Source organism: Culex quinquefasciatus, chromosome 3, assembly GCF_015732765.1.
Source record: "Culex quinquefasciatus strain JHB chromosome 3, VPISU_Cqui_1.0_pri_paternal, whole genome shotgun sequence".
Classification (NCBI taxonomy): Eukaryota; Metazoa; Arthropoda; class Insecta; order Diptera; family Culicidae; genus Culex; species Culex quinquefasciatus.
In genome coordinates this window covers 153,510,524-153,531,929 of record NC_051863.1, presented here as the reverse complement: position 1 = coordinate 153,531,929, position 21,406 = coordinate 153,510,524, and the positions used below count along the sequence as shown (strand labels likewise).

The 21,406-nt window shown below is 38.7% G+C and overlaps 4 protein-coding genes across 4 annotated transcripts; 2 read left to right on the top strand and 2 right to left on the bottom strand.

Annotated features, from left to right (window-relative positions):
• Nucleotides 1-3,097: 3,097 nt before the first annotated feature.
• Nucleotides 3,098-5,871, top strand: LOC6044390 (zinc finger protein 729). Its single transcript, XM_038265335.1, is given in 6 exon segments — nt 3,098-3,384; nt 4,190-4,886; nt 4,889-5,042; nt 5,103-5,310; nt 5,370-5,681; nt 5,740-5,871. Coding segments are annotated over 6 exon segments (1,638 nt in total). The 5' UTR covers nt 3,098-3,204; the 3' UTR covers nt 5,827-5,871.
• A 3,069-nt stretch (nt 5,872-8,940) lies between these two features.
• Nucleotides 8,941-10,858, bottom strand: LOC6048728 (zinc finger protein 808). Its single transcript, XM_001865564.2, has 4 exons — nt 10,610-10,858; nt 9,573-10,496; nt 9,204-9,515; nt 8,941-9,146 (listed from the first exon to the last, which is right to left on the bottom strand). The coding sequence occupies exons 1-4, from the start codon at nt 10,829-10,831 to the stop codon at nt 9,015-9,017; spliced, it is 1,590 nt and encodes a 529-aa protein (XP_001865599.2). The 5' UTR covers nt 10,832-10,858; the 3' UTR covers nt 8,941-9,014.
• An 85-nt stretch (nt 10,859-10,943) lies between these two features.
• On the top strand, nt 10,944-18,612 carry LOC6048752 (zinc finger protein 226). Its single transcript, XM_038259977.1, has 4 exons — nt 10,944-11,240; nt 11,300-12,244; nt 17,923-18,234; nt 18,297-18,612. Exons 1-4 carry the CDS (start codon nt 11,043-11,045, stop codon nt 18,396-18,398), a joined length of 1,557 nt encoding a protein of 518 aa, XP_038115905.1. The 5' UTR covers nt 10,944-11,042; the 3' UTR covers nt 18,399-18,612.
• Nucleotides 18,392-20,497, bottom strand: LOC6044392 (zinc finger protein 62 homolog). Its single transcript, XM_001861878.2, has 4 exons — nt 20,225-20,497; nt 19,011-20,159; nt 18,645-18,956; nt 18,392-18,583 (listed from the first exon to the last, which is right to left on the bottom strand). Exons 1-4 carry the CDS (start codon nt 20,459-20,461, stop codon nt 18,425-18,427), a joined length of 1,857 nt encoding a protein of 618 aa, XP_001861913.2. The 5' UTR covers nt 20,462-20,497; the 3' UTR covers nt 18,392-18,424.
• Nucleotides 20,498-21,406: the final 909 nt, after the last annotated feature.

Below are 21,406 nucleotides of genomic sequence, written 5' to 3'. Positions count from 1 at the left end.
AGCCCTGGGAACCGACCACCAAGGACATGCAAATCCCGGAAAACTACCGCACCGTCTTCCGACCGCTTATGCTCCAGCTCCAGCTCCCGAGGACTTAGTCAAGTTTAACCGGTTCAACCTCGAGCGCTGCAACCTCGCCCTCCTCCACCAACAAAACACCGGCAGATTCTTCATCGTCCTGTTTGAGAAGAAAAAGAAGCTGCTCTCGGAGGATTTCCATCAAAAACCGCCGTCGAAGGCCTGCGAAGCAGAACCACCCCAAAAGAAGCTAAAACGCTACCACCGCAACCCGCTCAACCTCCTGACTCGGTGCCACGAAGACAAAAAGAAGAACATTTACTGGCCCAGGAGGGTCTCCAGATTGTTAACGGATGTATCGGCGAAGGATGGAGGACGCGTATTTTAAAGGACGACTTGATCAAGCTACTGTTTAAAAACGATCCGGAGAAGCCGCCGGAAATCGAAGGGCTGGGCGAGGAAGAAGTTGGAACTGTGCAGATGTGTGTCGGAGTATCGGCGGATCCGTTTGCGGTGCGGAACTATTATCCTCCTCGTAGGCGATTCTAGACGTGGGCCTGACGGAAAAGGACAGTTTGTCCTTGGTCCAAACTAGTACCAGGAATTAGGATAAAGCTTCGATTTCTTAGAAGTTGTTAATGAAATAAAATTAAATTCAAGAGTTTTTTTATTAGGTCCTAGGAACATATGAAAAACAAAAGCATATAGGACCTTTAAAAAAAATCTAGAATTTTCCGCAAATATTTGTTAGTATTTTCTTAATAAGAAACGTCGAAAAAATCTGCAAGAGGAAATTTTTTATGTGATGTTGAGGATTTCTCAATTAAATTTATTACTACACTCAACTCATTTTTAAACATCTGCTTACTGATTCTAAAAAAAATAAAAATTTTAGTTTTGATAACTTTTTAACCATATTTACTGTTTGCTTTATACATTCCATTTTTTATCTTGTGAATCATATTTCAAACGTTTCTCGAAGATATAGACATTAGAATGTTACAAAAATGATTATTGGAGCTAGTTTGGGTGGGCGTGCTGTGCTCAAATCCCAAATATGAGCTTGATTGAACGTAACTGGAGCAGCCTCTCCGCTTTTAAATTTTTATGGGTTTTTACCCGTACAATTTTTTTCTAAATCTTAACATTCTTGGGTTAAAAAATTATAGATCATAACAATTAAAAAGCTCTAGTATTCAAAAATTCAGAAACTCCAAAATTCAAAACTTTTTTAATTTTAAATGTTTTTTTTATCCAAAAATTTAATTTTTTAAATATACAAAAATTAAAAAATACCCTACATTTCTTAAATTCATATATTAAAAAAATCTACATTCAAGGCTCAAAAAATATAAGAAAAAAATTCAAATTATATGCAAGAATTTATAAAGTAAAAAATTAAAAATTCTAAACGCTTGAATGTTTAAATGCTTAATTTCTTAAATCCTTGAATTCTTATATTATTAAATACTTACAATTCTTAGTTCTTTAAATCAGTAATTCCTTGATTTCTTAATTCCTTAATTCTTAAGTTCAACCAATTGAAAAAAAGAACTGCAGAGTTCTTAAATTGTGAACCTACAAAAAATCAAAAAAATGTACAATTCTTAAATGCTTCCATTTTTTCACCATCTTAGATTACAGAAAAACTAATAACTTTGGAGTCATATTTCAGGTTAGAAAATTTTGGAGAAGAAAATAATACAAGCTTCGCGTTTCGATTTTTCTGAGTGACTCTTTGGTGAGTATCATCGGGTACGAACTGTATTTATTTTTTTTAAACAGATTTATAAATTTTTAAGATTTTCAAAATCATATATTTTATATTGTTTTAACCTGTTTACATTTTTTTAATTTAATTTTATTTACTTTAATATTCAAAGTTCTAAATGTTTTAATTTCTATTTTGGATTTCTTTTTTTTGCAAAAAATATTGTTATGGATTTTTCTTCTGGTTCACTTCATCCGAGCGAAAATAAATTTGTTGCGTTTCATGATTTTAAAATTGTATTGATTGAATACAACTCTAGAGATTTTTAATAGGTCCTATAAACATATGAAAGACAAAAGCTTATAGGACCTTTTAAAAAAAAACTCTGGAACTTTATTTAAACGTTTGTGATTTTTGCATTCCTCTTAAACGTAGAACGTGTTTAATTTTTGTTCTTGAACTTTTTTTTATCTCAGAATTTTTTTTATGAAACTCTGTGTATTTTTTTTATGTGGCGCGGAGTTCGCGCGGATTTTGTTTTTGGCTTCTCCGTAACAACCCTGACGACATGGTCCGCTAGACTGTAGTTGACCAGCACCCGAAGTACGGCCAATCCGAAATGCAAAAAGGTCTTGGTCTCCACCCTCCTGGGCCAGTAAATGTTCTTCTTTTTGTCTTCGTGGCACCGAGTCAGGAGGTTGAGCGGGTTGCGGTGGTAGCGTTTTAGCTTCTTTTGGGGTGGTTCTGCTTCGCAGGCCTTCGACGGCGGTTTTTGATGGAAATCCTCCGAGAGCAGCTTCTTTTTCTTCTCAAACAGGACGATGAAGAATCTGCCGGTGTTTTGTTGGTGGAGGAGGGCGAGGTTGCAGCGCTCGAGGTTGAACCGGTTAAACTTGACTAAGTCCTCGGGAGCTGGAGCTGGAGCATAAGCGGTCGAAAGACGGTGCGGTAGTTTTCCGGGATTTGCATGTCCTTGGTGGTCGGTTCCCAGGGCTTTGCTTGAGCGTCGGAACGAGGCATTGCTCGACCATCTCCGCCAGCAGCACGGATTCGTTTTCGTTCGGGTTCAGCCAGCAAAAACAAGTTTGCCGCCCACTTCGCATTCGGTTACCTGCAAATTATTTTAAAAAAAACTTGAAATCATGCAAATAAATTCACTTACAATATACATACCGCATAGCTTTGCAATTTCCACCGACCTTGAATAAAAAAAATACCCCGCACTTTTCGTTTCGAACACGACCAAGTCTATGTAAACAGTGCACGCGAGCTGTCAAACAGAAAAACACGATTGAGGTTAGCCGCGACGGCGTAAAACCTAATTGGCTGTCAGATCTTTTTCCGAATCGTAGTTTTTGAATACCTCCTTTCTCGCGTTTTTTTCGTCTAATGCATTTGTTTATGTCATTATCGTGTTCATAACAAACCGCAAAAAGTGCTCTCGGGTCAAGTCACTTGTCCGAAATTCGCCGGAAATGTTCCCGTCCGCAAAAGAAACCCACTACAGACTGGAACGCTACCCGGACGTATGCCGGCACTGTCTCCGGCCGCAAGAGGAGGCGGGAAGCTTTATGATATCACTGGAAACCCGGGATGAGCTCTTTGAGGGTAGCCTCGGCGAGTTCATTGAAGCGATCACCTTCCGGACGGATAAGGTAAGCCGGTTTAAATTAGATTAGCTTATCAAATTAACTATATGAAAGTAAAAATCACTTATGTTTGGCCGGTTCAATTCACGGATTATTCTCCTTACAAATCAAAATATTCAGCAAAACTTTTGACAGAAATTTGCTTGTTCCATTTTTACATCCGCAAACGACGTAAAATTTTGAGGATCGTCGTTCGTCGGATCCTCGAGGATTTTTGAATCCCCCAAAACCACCTAACAACTCACCCTTCTAAAATACTCAAAATACTACGTAATTTGTGAATGACGCAAATACAATGTTGTTCAGAGTACCCAATAAATAAACGTTCTCATAAAAAAATTAGTGTCAGTCGGCTTTATCGGACTGATTGAACGGCCTATGTCGACATAAACTTGCGCACATTGGTATAAAAAAATATCTTCAAAGATATTGAAAATGTAGTAATAGTAACCTATAGTAACCGCCGCTTTATTTTGATTGAAAAATGCATGTAAATGTAAAAAAAAGTTGGAGCTACTAGGAGTCACTAAATGTTCAAGATCGGAACATTTAAATGAAGAGTCGTTTAAACTCTTTCAGGCCAGATACGTCATATTATGACTCCAAAACCATTTCCAAATCAAGCCTGTAATTTTCGTATGGCCATAAGAGTAATTTTCCCATCATTAACTTAAACAATATTGAAAATCAGGCCTGAAAAGGTTAAAAGCTATCCGACTCTGCTGCCCTGTTTTTACCGAAAAGTATCTCTTTTTTAACATAAAAAAGCACACAACAAACTGCATCATTTGTTTCTCCCTCGTTTATCCAGAATAAATCCCATCTCTACCCGCAAACGGTTTGCGAGCCGTGTTTGGAAAATTTAAAGTTCTTCGCCAGGTTTCGCTCTAAACTGCTTTCCATTCACCGACTGATGAACGCCATGGTTGAACTGAAACACTCCAACATGAAGCCGGTGATGAATCTGTTCGAAGGCAGCCCAAATTCGATGAACGCGATTTTCCGCGACCTGCAACTTGTCCGCAAGGGTGGTGATCCCAAGGCGAAAAACCTGATAGCTGACTTCCGACAGTACCACATCGCTTCGCTGCCAAACGTTCTTCTTGCGGGAAGTGTCACGACGGAAACGCCGGTGTATTTCGACGACACTGCGAGTGTCGAGGGAAGTGACGATCATCGTATAGAAAACCAGCCGGAAGTGCAAGAGTGTGACCGCGTCGAAGTGTTGGAGGAAGAGTCTAGCTCGAAAATCCGGGATGATTTCGAAGCTGAATTTCGAGATGAAATAATCCAGTGCATAAAGTGTGCCTACCACACGGTGGATCAATCACTCTTCGAGGCTCACCAGAGGTCACACTTCCGACGCGAAACCGGAACCTACCTGTGCCGTGACTGCAGCGAAACATTTCCGAACCCCAAAGCGCTGAACAAACATCGTGCTCAGTCGCACAAGAAGCACGTGTGTGACGTGTGTGGGTTCAGAACTACAGGCAAAACTGTCTGCTAGTGCACATGGAACGACACAAGGCAAGTGGCGAGTATCAGTGCGAGTTTTGCCAGAAGAGCTTCAACGTGGAACAAGATCGGTTCCTGCACATAAAAAGAATGCACGAAAAGCAGGTCGCCTTGTGGAAGTGCGACACGTGTGGGCTGGAGTTCAAGCGGTAAAATGAGACGATTTCATTAGTTTAGGTTACAAGCACAACTCACAGAGTTATTTTTAGCAAATCAACACTGGAATTCCACGAGCTTGTACATCAGAACGTGTTTGCGCATCTGTGTATGCAGTGCGGAAGCAAGTTCAAAACTACGATGGCACTGAAACGACACATCTTCAAGGTTCACGGCGAGAAAACTCGAGCTTGTCCGCACTGTGACCGCAAGTACCACGAAAAGTACGCGCTGACCGATCACATTGAGAGCTCGCACGGGGTAATTCAGCAAAATACCTTGTTAATATCTGCAGAAAGTCTTAACCTACCACATTTCAGATTCAAATGCGCTTCTTCTGTGACGTTTGCGTCGAGTGGTTCGACAGCCAGGAGAAGCTGGCGATCCACATGGTGCGGCACAGCAGTCCGAAAGAGCTCGAGTGCGGTACCTGTTTGGTGGTTTTTAGCTCCCAGGAACTGCTGAGCGACCATCTGTGCATCTCGTACCGGGACGATTACGTGTGCTGCGACGAAGACTTTAAGTTTCACAAGTTTTACAACAACCACATGTTCATCAAGCACGGCACGCGAACAAACGTCCGCGTACGGATGAAGCCGGGCCAGCTATTTGGGGCGATGCGAATCAAAAGGGTAAGTGATGTGGTAACATATTAATGAAAACATAAAAAAAAGATATTTTTTTTTGCAGAAAAAAGTCATCAAGTGTCCCAAATGCCAAGCAAATTTTGCCTCTTACGCCAAGAAGTTCGAGCACATGAAAAATTGCAATGGATAAGATTATCGAACCAGAATGTTACCTATTAAGGCGAATTAAAAAAAATCACGAATATTTCGATAATTATAAAAAGTGTCTTTTCATATACCGCGAATATTACACGACATACACTGCCGTTTTGCGAATAATCTTATGTTCAAACAAGTGCAACTGAGAATAACGCGACTGAAATTTTTGACTGATTTCTGTGTTTCTACGCATTATTGTCCCGTGGGTCCCTATTCACCCCATAAGTCCCTAATCATCCCAGTTAGCAGTTTATCACTCTAATTTGTGATCCTCTTGCTATACAATAGGTAAACAAGACACAATACTTCGTAATACTGATAATTTCGTGAATGAAAATACTTGGTGGGACAATTGGGTCCTAAAATGAAGCTTAGATTGCTGATATTATTGTTTACAGCGATAAAGCTTATTTTATTTTTTTAACAGGATCAACAAATGTAATTACAAAAGCCGACTCGGTCCTAACCAGGTCCAAGTACCGAAAAGGACCTCATAATAAAAAAAAATAAAAAAAATAAAATAAAAAAAAACCTAATTTTTCTGAGTACAATGACCCTTTGTACGACCACAAAAAGTTTAAAATGGATTTTTAAATCAATTTTGAAAAATTTACCTCGCGGTTCTTCTTGACAGAAAAGCTCCTACTTGACAGCTCGTTCCAAGGGGACCATAGTTGATCCATCGAAAAAATGTTGTCTTGTCAAAAAAAAAAAAAATTGCATTAAAATGAAAAAAAGTAATCAGAAATGTTTTTTAAGCGTGTTTTTTACCGTTGTACATAAAAATTGACATAGGGCTTTAGTACCCAATTATGCGTAGAAGTGTACGAATGGGACAAACAGACTTGGTGTTGTTTTCAATGAGTTTCCGAACAAAGTACTAGAGTTTATGTGTTTTTCGAAAAGGAATCGTCAAACTAATCCACAATTATGCGTAGAACGGCAGTACACGACTTTGACATTTTTTGGCTATTTGATCTGACTGTTTGATCGACTGAATGTCTTGACACTAGGTTGACAAAGTTCGTACAGGGAGTTTGTGATCATCATCTGTCATCAACAGTCATCAGTGTTTATATTTTGAACTGCCCTCTAAGCAATGCTAGCGAGATGTCGAGCCGATGTAAAATCGTCGAAGGGCAATAAGGTCGATTGATTTTTAAATAGACTTTTTGGTTAACAATAAAAATAATTCAATATATCGACGCCAACATTTCAAACCATGCGTTTTGAGAAAAACGCATTTGAATGTTGACTGCTGATGCCAGATATATTTGGTTTATGTTACTTTATTAAAAATCATTATTAAGACTGGTTGCAACGCGAAGTTTTATAATTGTTTCAAATTGCGAGCAGTTTTAATTTTTTAGAACTGGTGGAAATGAAACTAGAACACGGTGCTCGCAACGCGCTGATCTAAATGTTGTTTCAAAAAAATGCTTTTAATTGTGTGCGTATGATTATCAACACAGCATCATAGTGTGTGTGTAAGAATACGTGGATATCTCCATATATCTGATTTTTTGACAAAGAACTTTGTCCTAAGGTTTCTATACGTGGTGTCAATCCAAAATTTTCGCGAAGCGAAAACGTTACGTGACGAATTCCCCTCTCGGCAAATTTCCCCTCTTTTGGTGCACGCTGGTTGGATGAACGAACGTTTCCCAATCAGTCAATCGAGAGACGTGAGATTGATGTATCTAAAATCACCCCCACTCCACCTCATAATTTTCGGATCGTCGACGAGCCAACAAAACTCGGCTCGGTCGGTCCCGAAAATTCATTCTATTGCTGGACGTCGACGAGAACACATCAGAAGCAGACGGCCTGGAGGTCCGGAAGCAGATGGCTTGGAGGCAAGGACCAGCTAAGACATTCCAGTCGCGGGAGTCGATCATTGGAACTGGACACCACCTGGACTGGAGTGGCCGGAGGTCCCGCGGATGTTCCGATGGGGGGACATTTGCCGGACCGTAAGATTTGGGGCAATATGGGTATCAAACTTTATGGTTTTTGATACCGGACATGAAATTTGACATATCGGCAGTAGTGGCCACAATCCGGAGTGGCCGGAGGTCCCGCGGATGTTCCGATGGGGAGACATTTGCCGAACCGTAAGAGTTGGGGCAATATGGGTATCAAACTTTATGGTTTTTGATACCGGACATGAAATTTGACATATCGGCAGTAGTGGCCACAATCCGGAGTGGCCGGAGGCCTCGCGGCTGTTCCGATGGGGGGACATTTGCCGGACCGTAAGATTTGGGGCAATATGGGTATCAAACTTTATGATTTTTGATAATGGACATAAAAAGTTGCATTTGGCCATTATCTGAAATTAAGCAGTTAAAATATATTGCTTATTAGGCAGGAAGTAATAAATAGATTACTGCGATACACATTTTTTGTGCCACTGCGAAAATCTGTTTCTGAAAATTTAGAATAACTATCTCGTAATCATTAAGAGCCCTGTAAAGGGTAGTTTTTAATGTCTGCTGTTCGAATTTCCTTTGCTGCCGCCAATTGCTTGCAACAGCCTTGCAAAAACATTCCCGCATCTTGGTAACTTTCGAGTAGTGAAGGATAGTAAATTGATTTCACTTTGATTTCTATTTCAGCTCCACTTGCAATTTCCGTCCCCTTAGTTCGATAGGACGGTTATTATAAGGGGGAAGTTTGGACCGGACATTCTAATCGAATTTCAACAATCATCTTGCAAAGTTCTTTGTCATACTGGTCATGTGTAACATAACCACCTGCACCTTTTTTGAAACTGAGTTCTATTCCAGTTCCAAATCGTCTCACGTTTGAAACAAACTCGTCGAGCAGTTTTATTCCGGTTTCAAAATACTGCTCGAAAAATAAAACTCCGCGTTGCGGGTGGTCTGTTTCAGTTCTATTTGAAAAATGAAACAGCTAGAACAAAGTAGAGCCGCGTTGCAACCAGTCTAAACAGACTTTAGTGAAGTAACTTTTGCTCATTTTTGGTGGAGAGGTAGCTTATTAGGAGTACTTTCAGAATATGCAATAACCTAGAAAGTGTCAAAATGTACATGATGCCATTTGAAATTGTGCCGTCGATATGTTGTAAAATAAGTTTGATTTTTATTAAATTTTATTAAAATTCTTTATTTTCATATATCCGGACAATATGATTAAATGCACTTTTGGGCCAATCTGTTAGATCTGATCTAACAGTGAAGTAGCAAAGCTACTTTCTGCCTGATCCTTTCCGCAAATTTCCATGTGCTGCTTCTTGAGCGTCCTCGTGGGAAATGTTTGCTCGCAACGGGCACATACCTCAATTCGTTTCTGAAAATCGAAGAAAATTAAAAATAGAGCAACGCTTCCACCCCGATCACTCCCTACCCTCGAGCAACGAATCCGGCCAAATAGCTGGCTCTGGTCCGCTTTAACGCGAACGTTCGTTTTCTGGCCGTGCACGATGAACATGTGCTTGTTGTACATCTTGTAGTAGCGCAGATCTTTACCGCAGCAAACGTAATCGTCCCGGAAGGTGATGCACAGATGGTCGCTCATTTCGTCCGTGGAGCCAAACACCGACAGACACGTGCCGCACTGCAGTTCCTTTGGTGCGCTGTGGCACACTCTGTGGGCGTCCAGCGTTTCCTGGCTGAAGAACAGCTGGACGCAGATGTCGCAGTAGAAGCGCATTTTTATCTGAAATGTGAGTTGGGTTAGACATTTTGTGATTGTGGACTGTTTCGTGGAACCTACCCCGTGGATGTTTTCAACATGATCCAGGTACAAATAGTTGACGTGGAACTTTTTGTCGCACCTTGTGCATGCGTGTCTCGGGGTTTCGTGTACCTTTATGACGTGATTTTTTAATGCAGAGGGTCTTTTGAACTTTTTGCCACATATTTCACACGTAAAATTGTAGGCTTCGCCGTGAGCTAGCTCGTGATCCTGCAGAATTGCTTTCCGCCTAAACTCCAGGCCGCACGTACCGCAAATGAACTTTCTGCTGGCAATGTGAACCTCACGGACGTGCACGCTAAGGTCATGGTGCGTTTTGAATTTTTTCTGACAGTACTTGCAATTGTAGTCACGTTGTTGGAGGTGGCGTTCCATGTGAATCTGAAGATGTCTCTTGCTATGGTGCCGGTAGCCACAGGTGTCGCAGACGAACGGTTTGTGCGTATTGTTCCGATGGATTCGTAGCGCGTACAGATTGTCGAATTCTTCGATGCAACCTTCTGTCTTGCAGTGAAACTTTTTCGGTTCTTCTGGCTTTTCAACCTCCGCTTTGGGTTTGGCTCTTTTGATGTATGGTCGCTTTCGAGGAGGTTCAGGTACGGACGGTTCGTTTGCTGGCTCTGTTCCCACTTCCGACGCTGGTAGTTCCGGGTTGACATCGATACTGAATGTGGCAATGTCATACTGCTTAAACTCGTAGATTAGATCGGTCGCCGTTGGATCGGGTTTATCGCAAATACTCAGATCCTTCAACACTGCTCTGACGGACTCTCGCTTGGTATCGAACAGGTCAACCAGTGGTCTCGAGTTGATGTGTCTCAGCTCCACCAAGGCGTTCATCAGTAGATGAACGGTTACTATTTTTGACCGGTATTTGGCAAAGAACCGGAGCAATTCCATACAAGTTAAGCACACTTGTTGGGGAAAGAACGGTGCTCTGTCCTAAAAATATTGTCAATTTAAACACCTCTCTTGCAAGGCCTTACAAAAACGACATCAAGTGCATTTCCCAAACACAGACGTGAAATTCAAGTCACCTGTAAAATGACACTTACCTCCGCAATCGGGACCGTGAACGAGGCCAGAAAGTCGCGGATCGTTGCCCAGTCCAGCGCGGGATCCGCCGAGTCCAGCGAGAACATCAGGCCGCCCGTGTCCGGTTCCAGACAGAGCCGACAAACGTGGGGGAACTTTTCCAGCTTGAAAACGGTCATTTTTTTTCTTGATTTCTTTTTTTTTAACTCACCGCTTTGCAGTGCACCTGAATACCTGAACATAAACAACTTTTGTTTTGATGATGAAAAATGACAGTTGCATTCGTCGAAACGGTCGACTTGGCTATGTCGACCAATTTCTTATTTCAACAGCTGTGAAATGTCTTATCGGCCCAACTCGTTTGTTTACATTGATTCCAAGAATGTTTTGAATTTTTTCGGCGGTTTGCAAGTTTTTTTTTTTAAATTAAAAAAAAATTAAATTAAACCCTTCATGGAAGTTCAAACAAAAGCCGTCAACATTCCTATGTTCAAGCTGCAACAGTTTCCGCACGTTTGTCGCCTTTGCCTGGAATCGGAATCCGACCATCGAGCGATTAATATGGTCCCACTGGATTCCGTGGACGACATGCTGCAAGGCGGAACTACCATCGAGGAATACATCGCGAAGGTTTCGTGTGAGGTTCCGGAGGTGAGAAAAATCATTTAATTTGATTTCCAACCCATATTTCAATGCTTTTTAAATTTTAGGGTAAGGCAGCCTTCTTCCCCCAGAAAGTTTGCCAACCGTGCCTGGAAATGCTCCGGTTCTACGCCAGGTACCGGTCCAAAATGTTGCACGTGTACCTTCTGACGGATGCGCTGGTCGAGCTTAAGCAGGGCAACACTAGACCGGTCGTGGATCTGTTCCGGAACCAAGGTGAAACGGTTCAGGCTCTGGTGAAGGATTTGGCACTTAGTGAAAAAGAGGATCCTTGCGTAACGGATTTGATCTATGAATTTAAGCAGTACGACGGTGTCACCATGCAGGGTGAGATAGAAGAGGATGATTCGAACGTTGAGATGGTCCAAGATCAAGATGATCAAACTAGGGTTGAAGTACTAGAACACCTCATCATTGAGCCTGTTTTCCGGAAGGGAATAGGGAGACCACCAAGCGAGGCAGGACAAGCTGACCATTCGAAGGAACCAGCTCACAAATTCTCATGCAAAGCTTACAAATGTCCCGAAGGATTCGACGATAAGGAATCCCACGATAAGCACTTTAACGAAACGCACAAAACGTTTGTGTGCGAAATTTGCGGCTTCAAGTTCAGCCAGAAGGCTCGCCTCGTGACCCACAAGCAACGTCACGCGTCCGAGCGAAACTTCCACTGCCAGTACTGCCGGAAAACGTTCAAAACGAAGCGCGACGTGGGCGTGCACACTCGCGAGATTCACATCCACCGGACGTTCAACTGTGAAATCTGCGGGCTGGAATTCAAGCGCAAGGGAGCGCTCAAATATCACGAGCTAACGCACACCAACTCGTTCGACCATCCGTGCCAGATGTGCGGCTCCAAGTTTAAATCCGATACAGCGCTCACTTGCCACGTGAAGAAGGTGCACACCGAGCGGCGGTACGGCTGCACAGAGTGTGAGAAAAAGTTTCACTCCAACCATCTGCTGATGGATCACATCGAGCGGATGCACGGGGTAAGTTTGATTCTTTTGGCTGAGGTAACTGAATTCATGAGAAGGAATCTGGACTGGACGAATGGAACGATCCTTAAGCGGTGTATGCACATCGGAAGGAACCGGTCAAGAAAAATTTCAAATGGGCAGCAGCGGCAGCGAAAGCAAGCCAGATAGGGTTAAGAAAAGCCCCAAGAGGACGCTCCCTGTCCTGCTGTTCGTAAAGCTGTTTCTTGACCCCTTTCCTTCCGATCTGCATACTAGCCTTTATAAGGGCATCTCCACCGCAGAGATCTAATTGCGTGGCAAACCTATCAATTGGATCCCCAGTTTTAGGTTTGCTCCGTACCTAATGCACGTTTTCGCACCGCTGGGAGCTAATTTGGCTACCGAATCAAGCCCACCGCGGGGATCTAATTTATTTATTTTCAAATTCTAGCCGTTTAGTTGATCGAAATCAATAAAACTACATTCTAGCATGATAGAACATACTTCCAATTGCATTATATGTCCTAATTGTTTACTTACATCAATAAAATATCATTTTCAAATTTTTAAAAGAGTTCATCCGATTTGCTCCCGACATGTTTGCACCCCAACTTTCGCACCGCGGGTAGCAAAGCTAAAGCTAAATTAGCCTTCGAGTTCATTCAGCGAAGAAAAAGTTCATCGGGATCCGTCGAGTAGCCAAGATAGGTGCTCGAAAAGTCCCCGAGCTGCCGGTGGCTAATGTTTTCAGCGATTTTTAGAATCATTTGTCTTTGTTTGGTTGAAGGTACATTTATTTTGATTATCAAATTTGAATGAATATTGAAAAAATCAGTAATTTGGTTCAAAACGACTTTATTAAAGCGGTATACGCACTTCGGAAGGAACCGGACAAGAAAAAAAATCAAATGGGCAGCAGCGGCAGCGCAAGCAAGTCAGAGAGGGTGAAGAAAAGCCCCAAGAAATCGCTCTCTCTCCTTTGTTCTGCTGTTCGTAAAGCTGTTTCTTGACCCCTTTCCTTCCGATCTGCATACTAGCCTTAAATTGAAAAAATGTGTTTTTTTATCATTATTAAGTATTTTTTAAATAAAAAATAATCAACCACCGATTTTTGATATAGGCAAATCATCACAGAAAATTTAAACATTTTTGAATTATGTATTAAAATTCAAATATATATCCAGAATTTTCCTTTTTGTATGCGACAAACGTTTTAATAATATTGTATTCGATATAATGATATTGAAAACACCCGCCAAATCTCTTGCAGAATTTTGAAATTAAATGGACAGATCTGGAGTTTTTTTTGAAAAGGTCCAATAAACCAAATTTCAAGTTTTTGCTTTTTGGGTGTTTTTGAAACCGCCTTGAGTCAGGGGTATTTAAAAACACCCAAAAAGCAAAAACTGCAAATTTGGTTTATTGGACCTTTTCAAAAAAAACTCCAGAGATATAGTTTTTTGGTCGAAATGAGTAAAAACAGAAGTTGTCTTTATAGCTGTCGGCCACTATTTCTAGTACCAACCAGCAACCTCTGGATTGTGATTCCAGTGCGCTGTTCAATTGATCCACACGGATCGAAATGAAGTAAACCAGAACGAAAATAAACTTGACAGTTATCATACAAATATCTTTTAACTGACTGAAAAACTCAATAGTAAAAAAAAATTGGAAATTCTAAATAAAAAGTATGCAGCATTGAATAATAATTTTAATATTAAAGTATTTATTTTATTTAGAAATTACATGTCGAAATTACCAAAGCTTAAAAATCTGAAATTAAGAAATTCAAAAATATAAATTTACGAAAACTTGAAATTCTAACATTCAAAAACACTATTTTTGTCAAAAATTGTATTCAAAATCAGGAATTTAAAAAATTATGATTTTAAGAATTTGTGAATTTAAGGATTTAAGAATTTCAGAATTTCAGAATTTCAGAATTTAAAAATTTAAAAATTTAAGAATTTAAGAATTTAATTTAAGAATTTAAGAATTTAAGAATTTAAATATTTAAGAATTTAACAATTTAAGAATTTAAGAATTCAACAAATTAAGAATTTAAGAATTTAAGAATTCAAGAAATTAAGAATTTAAGAATTTAAGAATTTAAGAATTTAAGAATTTAAGAATTTAAGAATTTAAGAATTTAAGAATTTAAGAATTTAAGAATTTAAGAATTTAAGAATTTAAGAATTTAAGAAATTAAGAATTTAAGAATTTAAGAATTTAAGAATTTAAGAATTTAAGAATTTAAGAATTTAAGAATTTAAGAATTTAAGAATTTAAGAATTTAAGAATTTAAGAATTTAAGAATTTAAGAATTTAAGAATTTAAGAATTTAAGAATTTAAGAATTTAAGAATTTAAGAATTTAAGAATTTAAGAATTTAAGAATTTAAGAATTTAAGAATTTAAGAATTTAAGAATTTAAGAATTTAAGAATTTAAGAATTTAAGAATTTAAGAATTTAAGAATTTAAGAATTTAAGAATTTAAGAATTTAAGAATTTAAGAATTTAAGAATTTAAGAATTTAAGAATTTAAAAATTTAAAAATTTCAGGAATTCAGAATTTAAAAATTTAGGAATTTAATTTAAGAATTTAAGAATTTAAGAAATTAAGAATTTAAGAATTTAAGAATTTAAGAATTTAAGAATTTAAGAATTTAAGAATTTAAGAATTTAAGAATTTAAGAATTTAAGAATTTAAGAATTTAAGAATTTAAGAATTTAAGAATTTAAGAATTTAAGAATTTAAGAATTTAAGAATTTAAGAATTTAAGAATTTAAGAATTTAAGAATTTAAGAATTTAAGAATTCTAAGAATTTAAGAATTTAAGAATTTAAGAATTTAAGAATTTAAGAATTTAAGAATTTAAGAATTTAAGAATTTAAGAATTTAAGAATTTAAGAATTTAAGAATTTAAGAATTTAAGAATTAAGAATTTAAGAATTTAAGAATTTAAGAATTTAAGAATTTAAGAATTTAAGAATTTAAGAATTTAAGAATTTAAGAATTTAAGAATTTAAGAACTAAGAATTAAGAATTTAAGAATTTAAGAATTTAAGAATTTAAGAATTTAAGAATTTAAGAATTTAAGAATTTAAGAATTTAAGAATTTAAGAATTTAAGAATTTAAGAATTAAGAATTTAAGAATTTAAGAATTTAAGAATTTAAGAATTTAAGAATTTAAGAATTTAAGAATTTAAGAATTTAAGAATTTAAGAATTTAAGAATTTAAGAATTTAAGAATTTAAGAATTTAAGAATTTAAGAATTTAAGAATTTAAGAATTTAAGAATTTAAGAATTTAAGAATTTAAGAATTTAAGAATTTAAGAATTTAAGAATTTAAGAATTTAAGAATTTAAGAATTTAAGAATTTAAGAATTTAAGAATTTAAGAATTTAAGAATTTAAGAATTTAAGAATTTAAGAATTTAAGAATTTAAGAATTTAAGAATTTAAGAATTTAAGAATTTAAGAATTTAAGAATTTAAGAATTTAAGAATTTAAGAATTTAAGAATTTAAGAATTTAAGAATTTAAGAATTTAAGAATTTAAGAATTTAAGAATTTAAGAATTTAAGAATTTAAGAATTTAAGAATTTAAGAATTTAAGAATTTAAGAATTTAAGAATTTAAGAATTTAAGAATTTAAGAATTTAAGAATTTAAGAATTTAAGAATTTAAGAATTTAAGAATTTAAGAATTTAAGAATTTAAGAATTTAAGAATTTAAGAATTTAAGAATTTAAGAATTTAAGAATTTAAGAATTTAAGAATTTAAGAATTTAAGAATTTAAGAATTTAAGAATTTAAGAATTTAAGAATTTAAGAATTTAAGAATTTCAGAATTTCAGAATTTAAGAATTTAAGAATTTCAGAATTTAAGAATTTAAGAAATTAAGAATTTAAGAATTTAAGAATTTAAGAATTTAAGAATTTAAGAATTTAAGAATTTAAGAATTTAAGAATTTAAGAATTTAAGAATTTAAGAATTTAAGAATTTAAGAATTTAAGAATTTAAGAATTTAAGAATTTAAGAATTTAAGAATTTAAGAATTTAAGAATTTAAGAATTTAAGAATTTAAGAACAAGAATTTAAGAATTTAAGAATAAGAATTTAAGAATTTAAGAATTTAAGAATTTAAGAATTTAAGAATTTAAGAATTTAAGAATTTAAGAATTTAAGAATTTAAGAATTTAAGAATTTAAGAATTTAAGAATTTAAGAATTTAAGAATTTAAGAATTTAAGAATTTAAGAATTTAAGAATTTAAGAATTTAAGAATTTAAGAATTTAAGAATTTAAAAATTTAAGAATTTAAGAATTTAAGAATTTAAGAATTTAAGAATTTAAGAATTTAAGAATTTAAGAATTTAAGAATTTAAGAATTTAAGAATTTAAGAATTTAAGAATTTAAGAATTCAAGAAATTAAGAATTTAAGAATTTAAAAATTTAAGAATTTAAAAATTTAAGAATTTAAAAATTTAAGAATTTAAGAATTTAATTTAAGAATTTAAGAAATTAAGATCAGGATTGCTAGAATTGCTTGTTTTCAAACCCGTATTGGCTTATTTAAAATATTATGCTTGAATTTTTATTTTTACTCAATACAAATGACTTGTCTCTTCCATGTCCGGCAGTAGATCGACAATGCGTTGACCAAAATTAAACAAACACAGCCCCAATCTGACCTAAAAAACTAAACTGCATCACCCCAGATTACCAGATTAGTCATTTTTCATGCGTAAACTTGCAGGCACGGAAGGGAAAATATCTCCAAACTCGAATAATTGAAAACGAAAAATCAATCATCACTCCTAATGTAAACATTTACTGACGTGAGTAGGATAAACTCTATGTTTACAAGTCACATTGGCCCAATTACATTGTTTTGCTACGCAATTAGGTCCCTGCGGTGGAGATGCCCTAATGAAAACATGGACACAAATTGAAACATGGAATGCGTTAACAAGCGCCAGGCTTAAAGCTAAAATGAAGTCGGTAATTCTTAGTCAGCAAAACGCAAGATGTCTTCTGATCAAGTTCTGTTATTTTCTGGTTTGCAAGCAGGCTTGCCACAAATACAGATTTTTTTGGCACATACCAAACACTCAATCGAGTATAACTTTAAAGAATAATATTCTTACCAAAAACTGAACATGCCAAAAGATGCTAACAATGTTTATCTTTTTGGCCAATATAACAAAAACTGCTCAAATGTATTTTAACTGTAAAAAAAAATCGTTTGTGTTTCGGACCTGTGCTAAAAAATCTGTATTTGTGGCAAGCCTGTTTGCAAGCATGAAATGGCTAACGTGCTTACCGAGTACGTTATGTAACATGTAACTGGGCTGAACGAAAAATAACGAGGGGACTACCGATCCATAATATTTATTTGATGAAATATAGAAATATAAGTTACTCAAATTTGTTTACAATGATTACTTTTCATATTTCTTTAATTGTGACTTGAAATTACATTAAAGTTTGAAAAAAGTTTTTTTATTTGTTGACCATGATTTTTGCATCCATTAACCCCTCGGTGATTTCGGTTTGTTTTGGTTTTTTGACGTTTGTCTGCTTTTTAACTGGGCTACGGCCCAGTTATCGAGCGCCCAGTTACCGAACAACTACTGTAATCCATAACTTACTTTTAAGAAGAAGAAAAATCTTAGACTTTCCTTCCCTTCTTAAATTTGTAAAGCGCCAAATGCGCTTCTTCTGCGACGTTTGCGTCGAGGTATTCACCAGCGAGCAGCAGTTGAACGTCCATCTGGCTCGTCACGCCGCGCCCGGCGAGCTCGAATGCGGCACCTGCCTGCGCGTGTACGGTTCTCGTGAGGAGCTGGCCGCCCACCTGTGCATCGAGTACCGCGAGAACTACGTGTGCTGCGCCAAGGACTGGCGCCACCACCGGTTCTACAACCGGCACGTCTTTATCGAGCACGGCGTCAAGACGAACGCCCGCGTCCGGATGCAGCCGGGCCAGCTGTTTGGCAAGATCCGGATGGCACGGGTGAGGAACGGGGAGGATGAGGTTGAATGTTATTTCTTTAACATTTGTTTATTGTGTTGTAGAAAGGAACGGAGGTTTGTACGCAATGCCAGCAGGTCATCAAGAGCAGCAAGAGAGAGCAACATCTGGAGACCTGCGTGGGAATTAAAACTGCTACTTTGTAGTTGATCTTGGTTTGTATTTATTTGTCTCAGTAGTTGAACATGGGAATCAACGGCGCGTCCTGAGCAGTATTGGTAGAAGCTTCAGGCGCAACCGCCGGCGGACCGGTGCAGGTTTCCTGGTGTCTCTGCTTTTTCGCCCGAGTTGGAAACACAGTTTCGCACTTGTGGCACATTTCGATGCGTTTCTACAACAGAAAAAAAGCAAATTTACTAAGATTTAATCTCGTTATTTACGATGACACTCACCCTCCTAAGCTTGGACAACCCCAGCAGTTCGTCGGGGTTCGGTCGGACGCGGGCGTTCGTCTTCTGGCCGTGCTTGATGAACATGTGCTTGTTGTACGCATAGTGGTACCGGAAGTCCCGTCCGCAGCAAAAGTAGTTATCTTGATAGGTGATGCACAGGTGGGCGGCCATGTCCTCGGCGGACAGGAACGCCACCAGACAGCGGCCGCACTCGAGCTCCTTGGGGTTGTCGTGGCGCAGCCGGTGCGTGGCCATTTCTTCCGGGTTCGTGAACGGCTGCACGCAGACATCGCACGGGAAGCGGCACTTGATCTGGAAGAATATGGTTCAGCTTGACCAGCTGTTAACTAGTGGAGATTCACTTACCCTGTGCACCGACTCAATGTGGTCTATCAGTTTCGTCCGGGAGGGGTATCGCTTATCGCAGTGACTGCACTCGTGCCGTAACTTGACTTGATCGCAGTAAATAATACGATGACTTTTGAGATTCTCGGACGATTTGAACTTCTTGCCGCAAGTTTGGCACGCATAACTCTTATCCACGTTGTGCGTTTCCGAGTGAGTTTTCAGCATATAATTTGAGGTAAATTTTAGTCCGCAAGTCTTGCATTCGAAATTTTTCTCACTCAGATGGATTCGCCGGATGTGCGTCCCCAGGTCCTGCTTCAAATTGAACCGCCGATCGCAGTACGTGCAGGCAAAGTTCTGATCGTTTTTGTGACGGGCCATGTGGTCCTTGAGGTCGCTCCGGCTGCTCAACCCGGTTCCGCAAATGTCGCACACGAACGGCTTGTGCATCTTGACGTTGTGCTTGTACAGCAGGTACGCATCCTTGAACACCTCCGGACAGCCCGGTTTGTCGCAGTGGAACTCGCGGCTCTTGATCTCGTGTTCTATGAGCTGATGAGCTTCAAACTCCCGCAGGTACTCCGTCGTGTAGGTACACTTTGTGCAACGTAGCTTGTACTGCAGTTTAATCTCCTTCAAATGTCTGTCATCTTCTTGGGCAACAGGCTGATCAATTTCATCCGGTTGGCTTTGATCAATTCCCGCAGGTTCTACACTACTCTCAACCGATTCATCTGGAGTCGACTCAACCGCCTTCACCCTCTTGACTCGCTTCACAACCACCTTCTGCACTGGGACCTTCCTCTTAACCCTCCGAACCGCTGGTCTTTCCGACTCCACCACATCGTCGCAAACCGGCTCAACGACATCGATTTCATCCGCCCGCTCCACGCTGGCGATCGCGTACGTCGGAAACTCCTCCATCAGCGTCTGGGCCGTGGCGTCCTCAACCTCCTCACAAACCCCCACGTCCTTCAGCAGAACCTCTATCGCGCTCTGCTTTCTCTCGAACAGATCCACGAGCGGTCGGCAGTTGGAGAACCGCAACTCCACGAGCGCGTTCATCAGCAAATGCACATTGGCCACCTTGGTCCGGTACCGGGCAAAGAACTTCAGCAGGTCGAAACACGGCTGGCAGACCACCTGCGGGAACAGATGCGCTTTGTGCTGCAAGAGTTCAAAACTAGCATTTCCCAAACACCAACTCCACATTCAAGCTTTGTTTGTTTTACCTGTTCGATTTTGAAGCTGATCCTGGTGATGAAGTCGCCGATGGTGCCCCCGTCGAACACGGGATCCCGCGTCCGCAGCGAGACCAGCTTGCCCTCCGGCGCGACCAGACACAGTCGGCACACGTTCGGGAAGTCGGCCAGCTTGAAGACGGGCATTTTCGGTTGATTTCGTTTGTAAAAGTGGCAACTCGACTGGATTATGTTTTTGTTTTGGCTTGCTGACAGTTCAATCGTCATCGCGATTAATGATCGAAATCATTACCTGTCAAAAACGGTTGGTTTCGTTTACATCGACTTCACTGAACTTAGCAGGCGCTGAGATGTTATTCCGGTAAAAGGTGTTGAAATTCACAATTTTTCTTTCTCAAAATAAATATGAAAAAAAAATATATCGTAGCATAACTTCATGTTAAAAAAATACAATGAATGTTTTTTTAACGGATCTTTTCAATCGCTGAGAACCACCTGGATGGAACGGCTACAAACGAAATTAAGATATTAATTCTTAAAATAAAAGAAATGGAGTTAACCCATACTCCGAAAGATCCATTTTATGCAAGAAAAGACCCGAGCATTGTACGATCACCACCAGTGCCGAATCCAGCTGCAACTAGTGCCACTTCCGTCGTCCAACAAGGCGTTCGGCAGCCTGTTTCAACGGTCAACATCTCAACTTCTTCTGCAGCGGATCCAGCTGAGACAAATGTCGACACTCCGCTTGTCGACATGTAACATGGCATATAAGTCAATGTCCTGGCGCCGGTTCTAGATAATAACCAGGACAACATTGGCTTGGTAAAAAATCTTGAAAAACAAAATCCTTGTTTCACAATCAGCATGAAAAAATAATATATATTTATTACAGGAGGACAGCGTAGACCAAGAAGAAGTGCCTCTGCCAGTAATGCCGGATCCAGCAGGGGACGAGTAAGTCAAGTTGACAACCATCGGCGATGACCAGCACATGATTTTTCTTGGTCACGTGAATGACCTGAAGAAGCAGTACGTAGCCAACTATGGAGTGGGAGGACATGAAAGAAGCAAAAAAAGCCACGTTGCGGAGCAACTTAAGATTTATAATGCTCTTGATAATAAGGTAACAGCATCCTCAAATATCGTAGAACTGAAGAAAGGTACTTGAATCATACGTCCCAAGCAGAGATGGTGTTTGCAACACAACAG

Excerpts from the sequence above, each read along its gene's own strand:
- LOC6048728 (XM_001865564.2), bottom strand. The coding sequence starts at position 10,831 with ATGTTCAGGTATTCAGGTGCACTGCAAAGCGGTGAGTTAAAAAAAAAG. Across the intron at positions 10,497-10,609 it reads TCACGGTCCCGATTGCGGAG|GACAGAGCACCGTTCTTTCC; the intron begins GTAAGTGTCATT and ends CAATATTTTTAG. Across the intron at positions 9,147-9,203 it reads GCCGGATTCGTTGCTCGAGG|AAACGAATTGAGGTATGTGC; the intron begins GTAGGGAGTGAT and ends TTCGATTTTCAG.
- LOC6048752 (XM_038259977.1), top strand. The coding sequence starts at position 11,043 with ATGGAAGTTCAAACAAAAGCCGTCAACATTCCTATGTTCAAGCTGCAA. Across the intron at positions 12,245-17,922 it reads ACATCGAGCGGATGCACGGG|CGCCAAATGCGCTTCTTCTG; the intron begins GTAAGTTTGATT and ends AAATTTGTAAAG. Across the intron at positions 18,235-18,296 it reads GCAAGATCCGGATGGCACGG|AAAGGAACGGAGGTTTGTAC; the intron begins GTGAGGAACGGG and ends ATTGTGTTGTAG.
- LOC6044392 (XM_001861878.2), bottom strand. The coding sequence starts at position 20,461 with ATGACGATTGAACTGTCAGCAAGCCAAAACAAAAACATAATCCAGTCG. Across the intron at positions 18,957-19,010 it reads ACATTGAGTCGGTGCACAGG|ATCAAGTGCCGCTTCCCGTG; the intron begins GTAAGTGAATCT and ends ATATTCTTCCAG. Across the intron at positions 18,584-18,644 it reads GGTTGTCCAAGCTTAGGAGG|AAACGCATCGAAATGTGCCA; the intron begins GTGAGTGTCATC and ends TTTCTGTTGTAG.